Source organism: Camelina sativa, chromosome 2, assembly GCF_030686135.1.
Source record: "Camelina sativa cultivar CO46 ecotype springtype chromosome 2, ASM3068613v1".
NCBI classification, from domain to species: Eukaryota; Viridiplantae; Streptophyta; class Magnoliopsida; order Brassicales; family Brassicaceae; genus Camelina; species Camelina sativa.
The window spans coordinates 632403-641936 of NC_141881.1; the positions used below are offsets into that span (position 1 = coordinate 632403).

A 9534-nucleotide genomic window follows, 5' to 3' on the forward strand; every position below is an offset into this window, starting at 1 on the left:
GGTCCCACATATTTTGTCTTATACTCTACCAACTAACTTAATTATATTAAGCAAAAAAACTCTGTTCCTTTCTTTCTCTCAGCCTGTTATCATCTTGAGATCTTCATCAAGAAACTGCGTCTCTCTTTCCATAAATTCACATCAGCCACACATAAATACATCTTAACACTCCTAAGCATTTCACTAGCCCACTTACCTCGTCCAAGATATTTTCTTTTTGCTTAAGACACTTTCTTATCGTCAGTTCAGTGTTTTTCAAGTTCAGCTGCGTACCTGAGCCAGAAAGTGTATCAGGATGGAACTAAGGCCGAGAATGCTCAAAGACTGTCTCTTGGAAGATTCCAATTCCTGTTCCTCAAACGGGTTCAAATCGATGCCCAGACGGCCTCCTCTCAACCCTTTCACAATGATACCAAAGAGGAAACAATCTAATGCATTGCAGGCTGTGATTAACGCCGTGAAGAACCTCCGTTCCAACGCCGTTAAATCCGCTCCATCGGGGATCTTACCTAGGACCCTCTCTCGGAGGTTAACATCCAAGAACAAAGCAGAAAACCAAACAAGCATCACTGTTGTTCGGGTTAAAGACATCGTGCGGTGGAGTTCGTCTAAGGACCTGCATGAGGACAGATCACATTTCGAACTGTCTCCACCTCATCAGTACACAGCCAAGACAGCGAGAACAGCCACGGGATCCTCCACCACAAGCGGCACATCTTGCAGCAGTTGGTGTGACTCGGATTTTACATCGGAGTTTTTACCATCATCATGGGGAAGTAATGTTGAGGAGTGCGGTGAAAAAGAGAGTGTTAAAAACAACTTACACTGCGTCGGCGAAGATTCTTGCACAGCAGTAATAGTCGCCGACACTGAAGTGGGACCTGAGGTAAGAATACTATATTTAGAGAAATGGAAACTCGTACTTATAACATTAATTAATCACATAGTTTAACTACTACATGCATAATAAATAAAGAAAATACAGAATCAAATAAAATAAAGTGACAATGTGATTTTAAGATCTTATGGGTTGACTTTGCTTCAACCATAAGGTCGCCCATGCTGTCTCTAAATGCACGTGCAGCTGTTTGTTAATATAATAAATTCACATGAAGACAAAACAGAAGCTGGTAGACATATAGAATAGCATTTACAGTACCCACTAATTTCTTTCTGACTACGATATCTAACAATTTATGGAATGGGTCTTTATAAGAGTGGCTCTGCATTAACATTTAATACACTCAAATTATAACACTGTCTACTATAATAGTTGGATGATTTTGGTTGGTCCTAATATGCAATGATCATGGTCAGGAGGACTTACAGTGTGAAAAGGAGCACAACAGCCCTGTCTCAGTGTTTGAGATTCAACATGAGGAATATGACGAAGCATCAGACTCTTCCTTCAGTCAATGCCTTGACAATGTGGAAAGTGCGTATAGAAATCCTTCATTGCAATCAAAGCAAGTTCTCTTCTTAAAATTTTTCAAGACTTCAAAATTCTGAAACAAACGCTATGTGATGATTTTTGCAGAAACCAAACAAAAGCTCATGCAAACGATTCAACGGTTTGAGACTTTGGCCAACATTAGTCCTTTCACTTTGAACGAATGGGCCTCAATGGATGAAGAATCTTGCATGGAAGGAGGACAAGTGACGGATATCAAATATGATGATGAGAATTGTGATACTGTTGATGGAGAGACTGAAGATGAAGACGCTGATGAGACTGAAGAGAAGGCAGCACAGCTATGGAACCGGGTCAAAGAAAGACATGCAATTTGGATCCACGAAGAGCATCTGATAATGGACTACTTCAGAGATGAACTGATGCAAAGGACAAACTCGTTCCACGAAACTCAACACTTTGAGGACCAATTGGTGAGCGAGGCAAAAGGATGGTTACAGGGACAGAGAGAATCAGAGCTCGAACGCGGAACATGTGAGCAGAGGAGACAAGCATGTGCTAGAGAAGTTGAAAGACGAGGCTGGGATGAGAAGCGGATGAAGGAGGAGCACGAAGAGGTTACCACGCAAATTGAGGATGGAATCTTCAGCCTCTTAATGGATGAAACTTTAACTGCGCTTTACCAATGCTGATTCCAGTCACCTGAACATGACAAAACGCAACATCATCATCAACATCAATGTTTAAGTTACTACTCGCCAGAATGAATCCAGACACAAACAAGATTCTAAAGCTCATTGAGGTGACATAAAGCTTTAGAAATTTAGCAGGCAAGACAGTTTTGATTAGAGCTTGATTTAAAAAGCTTAGATTTTGCTCTGCTTATGTAAGAATGAAGCAAACGAATAATACAATGTACATTAACCTCTAAAACATACACACCTATGTTTATGTTTGCTTCTAATTTGTAGGAGATACAATACAATGTACCTTTTTTAAAATGTCTCTGCATAAGTATAGATCACCAATTGCTATAGGCTATATCAGATGAACCCACGATGAAATTAGAAATTGAAGTCGTGCTAAACGAATAAGCAATAGAAACAGAGAAGAAATTTCAAAATTGTAAGAAAAAAATTAGTATTTGGGATCATCCGATTCGCGATAAAAAATCCTCAATTTCAAAGGCCATCAATGAGAAACGGTGAAGAGAGGATTGTAAAATTCCGAATTGTTCAAAATCAGAGAAGAAAATAAAAATTTGAAACACGAGGGAAATAATGGGCTTATTTTTGTCATTCTTATCAAGCCCATTTTGTGTTTGGATATCATTGATGCCCATTATGTTTAGAACAATAAAATGTCTTAGAGAAATTAACAAAGTTTTTATTGTTGACAGAAACAAAATTACACTATTGTTTTTAATTTTCTTTTTCAATGGAATTTCAATTTACTCTTTTTGTGAAAAGTGAAAACGCAACGGGATCTACATGTAAAATTGGACGAGAAAAGTAGAATAGACTAATATGGTATAGGAAAATTTATTTGGCTAAGGAAATAAAACCCTTGCAGATTTAAGAAGGATGATTAACAAAAAAAAAACTTAGATAAAAGGAAATTAGGTATCAAAACTAATACGTAAATGAACCCAAAAAAAAAGATAGGATAAGATTTTCAAGTAAAGATAGGATAACAAAAAAAAGGAAATAAAGTATTAGACAAGGATTGGTTTAGTATTGTATTATTGTATAAGGATTGTTCGTGTCTTTCTCATCGAACCGACTCTAATACATCGAGATTAAGATCTCATCATCTTTCTTCTTCGATCCTCAGTTTGTTCATCAATCGAAAACATGGATACAACTACTACGAAGAGATCTTCGGCTTTGTGCTCGTGATATTGACGCTTCTCTTGGGACGTTCTTGTTCAGCGGCTGTCTACAAAGTAAAAAACACGAACTCCGATGGATGGATTGCCAACAAAGACGTCTATGATTGGACCGAGGGTAAGGAATTTTTCCACGTGGGAGATTCTTTCTTCTTCGAATACAATCCCACCTTCAATGACGTTACCCTAGTCTCTGACGCTTTAGAATACGATCTTTGCGACTCCTCTTCTCCTAAAGCTGTATACAACACAGGACACGATGTAGTAACCTTCACCGAACCAGGATATCACTACTTCATCAGCTCAAATCTAGCTCAATGCACTTTGGGACAGAAGCTCGATGTTCTTGTCGTTTATGACCTTTCACTTCCCATTCCTCCACCACAACCAAGCAAGATCCTTCTGTCCGGGATAATCTACAGAGTTGGTGACTTGTCTAAAGTATGGAGCATTTCCTGAAGAGAGTGACTACTACTATAATAGGGCTGAAGATAAATTGTTTCATGTCGGAGACAATCTACAATACGGAAACGAAGTAAACGACGTCTTAGAGAGCAGCGGAGACCTAGAATGTATATTTGGCGACCCTACTTCTCCCCTAGTTGTGCACAGGACAGGCCACGATCTCGTCACGCTCACCAAACCAGAAGCCTACTATTTCATTAGCTTAGAGACAGGCCACTTTGAGGGTGAGCTTCAAATCATTGTCGGACAAACACCCAATGCTCAGAAGGTGTCACCTATAGTCCGTCTCACAAGGTGGTTTCGTTCTTTTAGATCCCATCACCACGAAGTATCCGGATCAACTATACAAGCATATGCATGCTACATTCTGGTTGGATTTGGTTCGAGATTATGTAACTAAAAGACTCTATTAGTTACATACTAGTTTAGTATAGCTAGTTCTTGTCTTTCATTCTTTCTTTAGAATTTGTATATCTTGAAGTACTTCCAGTACTACTGTATAATTTTCAGAACCAATTCAATAAAGAAGAGATTTTGCTTCAACGTTTCTACTTATTCTGATCATCATGAGAATTCCCTAACAAACAAAGTTTCATACATTGAATGGACTAATTAAATTTGCTAAAACAGTAAGATATGATTTATACATAATAAGACTTGAAAAGAAAGAAAACCAGATTTTTGGGTTGAATTATATGCTTTATCTTTGTATTATATATCATTATTCCCTTTTCTATGGTATACCTGGAAAAAAAAATCATTCTAAATCATATATGATCTTTTCAAAATTGAGGAATCAGTTAAAATGCAGTCATATTGAGCAATCAGGTATGCTCATTCTTGTAATATCAAGAACTGTAATTAATGTATATATATAGTGTTATGAACAAAATGCTGGAGATTAGTATGTACCAACTGGTGCAGTACTTGGAGGTGAGAGTACATTGACTAAGCCTTTGGCTATAGCCATAAGTATATTTCTCTATATATAAAAAGGAAGAATCATTTTGCTTTCCAAATTAAATTTATATGAACGTAATTAACTAACAAGTTCCACTTTCTGTCATCAAAGTTACATTTGTAATGATCAACTTAGCAAAATTCTCTCACCTTATTTTTATTGTCTTGATGAGGCTAAGACTGGAGATGTCATGCTGAGAAATCAGGTATGCTCATTCTTGTAAAAAAACTTTTGCGGTTACCCAAATTTGAAAGTTTTGTGATGGTTTAAGATGTGGGAGTTTGAGTTTGAAGCCGTTTCTCTATCACTAATTGTTGTTAACCTAAAATTATTGGCTTTGATAAATCTCATGCATGTGAACTAAAATAATATCAAGAAATGTAGTGATCAAATTAGCAAAATTCTCTCACCTTATTTTAATTGTCTTGAGGCTAAGACTGGGATGTCATTTTGTCAATATATCAAACAAATCCAAGCCAATAGCATGAAATTGTCGTCATTTCTAGCTATGATATCTCTATCTATGGATCAAAAAGATAAAGATCATGAAACAAACATACGAGCTCTTTGGGTTTATCTAAAACCATAGTAAAAGAAATAAAGAAATTATATTAAATCAGAACGTTCTTTTTTTTTTTCCAATAGAAGTGAATCAAAAGTCATTAAATCTTTACTACTCTAGAAAAAGGAAATAAACAAAATAAAATCCTAAAAGGATTAGGAATGGTACTAAAGCATTATATAAACAATGCTAGGCTAGGATCTCTCTTCAAAACTCATCATTCATCAACACAACACAACACAACAAAACTCTCTCTCTCAATCGAGATCTCACAACCTTTATTCTTCCCTTGTCAATTTGTTCATCTAATCATGGCCACAACAATGAAGAAGATCTTCCTCTTTGTGCTGCTGGTGATCACAACCTTGACGGTTCTCTTTGGTTCTTGTTCGGCTACTGTCTACACCGTTGGGGACTCGGCTGGATGGATTGCGAAAGAAGGCTTGTATTACGAATGGGCCAAGGAAAAGGTGTTTTACGTAGGAGACTCTTTGGTCTTCAAATACGATCCCTACGTGAACGACGTTACTCAAGTTTGGGGCGCTTTAGAATTAGAATTCTGCGAGAGTTCTTCTCCTAAAGCCGTCTACAATACAGGACATGATGTGGTAACCTTCACGGAACCCGGAGATCACTACTTCATCAGCTCAAATCAAGCTCAATGCGTACTTGGACAGAGGCTCGACGTCCTTGTTGTTCATGACCCGTCACGTCCTATTCCTCCACCACCACCGAGCAAGATCCTTCCTGCTGGGGAAATCTACAAGGTCGGTGACTCTAACGCATGGAGCGTTCCTGAAGAGAGTGACTACTATAACAAGTGGAGTCAGGATAAACTGTTTCATGTAGGAGATAGTCTACTTTTCTTATACGACAAGGAAGTAAACGACGTCTTAGAGATTACCGGTGACCTTGAATTCATAACCTGCGACCCGACTTCTCGCGTAGCCGTGCACAAGACGGGCCATGATCTCGTTACGCTCACCAAACCAGGAGTTCACTATTTCATTAGCTCAGAGACGGGTCACTGCGCCGCTGGGCTTAAGCTTCGAGTTGTGGTCGGACCATTACCCAAACCCGTTACTTTCACCAATTTTCCCAAGAAGATGGATTTGTCAGCTATGCACCGCCTCACAGAGTGGTTAAACACTTTCATACCCCAGCCCCATCACTAAAGTTTTCGTCTTTATTTGGTTTTTTCTTTTCCTTGTTTCTTCCTTAAGACCCAAGTTTGTTTAGTTCTTGTTTTCCAGTACTACATACTGATGTAACGTTTCAGATTTCTATTCATTATATAATACAATTTCAGTTTAGCTCTTCCAATATATTGTCTCGAGATAGAGTCAAGAAGATCAAATAAAGGTTTCAAAATTCTTGTTACTCAAGAATCTCCAATCTGAATATATTTCTTCTAGTGGTTAATGATGTTTCAGTCAAATTCGTGGCATGAGCTTATTTGGGCTAACAACTTCAAAGGTTAAGAAGTTCAAATTTACGGTTGAGCATGTAACAGTAGATTTAAATTACCTATAGGAGGAAAAAACAGAGAAAAGCTGACTGTATCTGCATAACACAACTCAAAGGTTGTTTTTTTTTCTTTCCAATATCTCGGGATGTTGTTCATATTACAAACATATAATCAAACTTATCAGAGATTCAATAGCAAAAACAGAGCATAACAAAACAAGCATTTTGACGAGTTTCCTTTTAAGGTCTCTCTCTCACTGTGAATACTCTTGAGGATTGAACTTGACTGTTTCACGATATATAAGCTCCTTAATGTTCTCTTCTGACAAAGAAGGTTGCTCAAAATCGAAATTGAACGGCCTTATACACACCGGTTCTTCGTTTATATCATGCAGTGGTGCCAGGTACGGGTGGCACAACGCCTCATCAACTAGACACAGAAACTTGCTTAGTAAAAACCCGAAAACAGAGAAGAAGCAGATATATAAATATAACTCACCTGTGATGCGTCTGCTTGGATCAAAGACGAGCATTTTCTCCAGCAAATCGACTGCACCAGCTGACATGTTTGGGAATCTAGCAGCAAAGTTCTGTCTCGGGTACTGTGGAAGCTGTCTAACGTACCTTCTTGCGTTGTCACTCCTTAAGAACCCCAAGCTTGAGTCATCAGGCGATCCTATAAGCTGTTTTTTCAAAGATTCATCAACAGATGCAGATGATACCAAGAAGAAACACTAGTAGTGATGCTACGGATGAAACATAGTAACCTAGAGATTACCTCAGTGATGAGTCTAAGCTGATGAACATAATCTTTACCAGGAAACAAGGGCTCTCGTGTCATTGTTTCACCGAGAATACAACCGACAGACCAAATATCGATTGCTGCTGTGTATTCTGAGCAATTAAGAAGCAACTCTGGAGCTCGGTACCAACGTGTAACAACATATTCAGTCATGAAGTCTGTCTCGGATTTGGTCCTTGCAAGCCCGAAATCCCCAAGCTTTAGATCACAGTTTGCATTCAGGAGCAAATTGCTGGGTTTTAGATCTCGATGCAGTACATTAGCTGAATGAACGTACTTGAGCCCACGCAGCAACTGATACAGAAAGAACTACAAGCAAAAAAAATCGAAACTAGTTACTAAACACCAACAATCCAAACTTCCAAAAAACACAAACCAATGAAAAGGAACAAACATAACAAGCAATACTGACTATAACTGTTATTATTTCCTCAGATGCACTAACATCACAACAGAATATGGATTGCTCTAGCTTCCTGAACCAAGTAAACTTGTAAACTAGTCATCAGGCAAGATAAAAGAGGTAACATGAAGGATGAAGCATACCCGACAATGATCATCAGTCAACGGTTGGTTAGAGCGTATAATCTGGTGGAGATCAGTGTCCATGAGCTCATAAACAATGTAAACATCATTGAAGTTCTCTCTCCGAGGTGGTCTTATTATATCCTTTACAGCAATAACCTGCGCAGTGAGTAAACCAATATATAAAAAGATTCACAACACACAATAATAGGTACTATTATTACTTCACTAAAAATAGATACATATAAGGAAAAACAAACAAACAGAGATGAAGTGAGTGGCGTACATTTTCATGATCCATATGCTTGAGAAGCTTAATCTCTCTCAAAGTTCTTTTAGCGTCGATAATGTTATCAAAAGCATTACCAATCTTCTTGATAGCAACCTCTTCTCCAGTCTCTGAGTTTATAGCAGCACTGATCATCAAACATTGAACCAGGTGTTAAAATTAAAGATCATCGACATATACAAAGAAACCCAGAAGAAGTTCACAATTCCACAGTTCAAAATGACAAGTTCCGAAGCACAAATCCACAGAACACTTTCCCAATTAGAGAAACCCTATTTTACAAAATTCAAAATCAGAAAAGCAATCAAAATTATATTCCCAAATTGAAAAGAAGACTCACCAGACGATTCCATAAGCGCCTCTACCGATCGGGCGAAGAGGAGGAACATATTTTCTAGAAACTTCGAAGAGATTGCCATAGACATTATACTGAACATAGCTACCACCATGAGTGGGCACCCCTTTGCTGCTCTGATCACCTGAACTCCCGAAACAACTCTCCGCCGACATCGGAATCCCCAAAGATAGAACCCAACCCTAGATACACGCCACAGAGATATTGAGGAGGAAGAGATGGGTGGGTGGTGTTGACATTTCTAACAAATCTTATGTTATAAAGTCTCGACCTTTTTTATTCCAACAGTGAAAGGTGGAAAAGGCTCCACTCGGGTGACCCGTGAACCCCCTTAAACCGGGTTCTTCTTCTTTGGTTTTTTTCTTTGTTTAAAGTGAAGTCAGTTTCAATTTGGTGTATTTTGCTTTATGGTATTCAAGTTGGATATGAATTATATATCCGATGATTGTTCTAAATTAATTAATTGATGCATGAATTTCACAGAACCGTAGTAGACGATTAATGACTTCATGTGGGAATGTCCTTCATATACAAGAATTTTAATATGTGTCCGATTTTAGTGTTTTGACTAGGTAGTAGGTGTACAAGTCAATGTATGTCTGTCAAAACTATTATTTGACCATACAAACTAGGGACTTTTCACGTTTAGCAAATGTATTTGATCAATTTTCTTTTCTTTTACTAGACAAATAGTGTTTCTGGCCATAAGCAGAAAGTTGAGTAATACTTATTTGTTAAATATTAAGTTTTTTTTTTTTTTTTTTTCAACCAAACATTAATCAAATAAAAAAATAACATCCCGATTGGTT

General features: G+C 37.8%; 3 protein-coding genes and 1 pseudogene across 3 annotated transcripts; 3 read left to right on the forward strand and 1 right to left on the reverse strand.

Annotated features, from left to right (window-relative positions):
• Nucleotides 1-49: 49 nt before the first annotated feature.
• On the forward strand, nucleotides 50-2412 carry LOC104712285 (uncharacterized). The gene is made up of 3 exons (XM_010429145.3): nucleotides 50-886; nucleotides 1318-1435; nucleotides 1538-2412. The coding sequence occupies exons 1-3, from the start codon at nucleotides 296-298 to the stop codon at nucleotides 2101-2103; spliced, it is 1275 nt and encodes a 424-aa protein (XP_010427447.2). The 5' UTR covers nucleotides 50-295; the 3' UTR covers nucleotides 2104-2412.
• Nucleotides 2175-4164, forward strand: LOC147948045 (uncharacterized; annotated as a pseudogene).
• Nucleotides 4165-5569: 1405 nt separating this feature from the next.
• On the forward strand, nucleotides 5570-6462 carry LOC104746820 (blue copper protein-like). Its single transcript, XM_010468354.2, has one exon. The coding sequence runs from the start codon at nucleotides 5599-5601 to the stop codon at nucleotides 6460-6462; it is 864 nt and encodes a 287-aa protein (XP_010466656.2). The 5' UTR covers nucleotides 5570-5598.
• Nucleotides 6463-6849: 387 nt separating this feature from the next.
• Nucleotides 6850-9132, reverse strand: LOC109124682 (mitogen-activated protein kinase 4). Its single transcript, XM_010429155.3, has 6 exons — nucleotides 8711-9132; nucleotides 8368-8497; nucleotides 8103-8240; nucleotides 7533-7865; nucleotides 7254-7437; nucleotides 6850-7184 (listed from the first exon to the last, which is right to left on the reverse strand). Exons 1-6 carry the CDS (start codon nucleotides 8878-8880, stop codon nucleotides 7009-7011), a joined length of 1131 nt encoding a protein of 376 aa, XP_010427457.2. The 5' UTR covers nucleotides 8881-9132; the 3' UTR covers nucleotides 6850-7008.
• Between the last annotated feature and the right edge of the window lie 402 nt (nucleotides 9133-9534).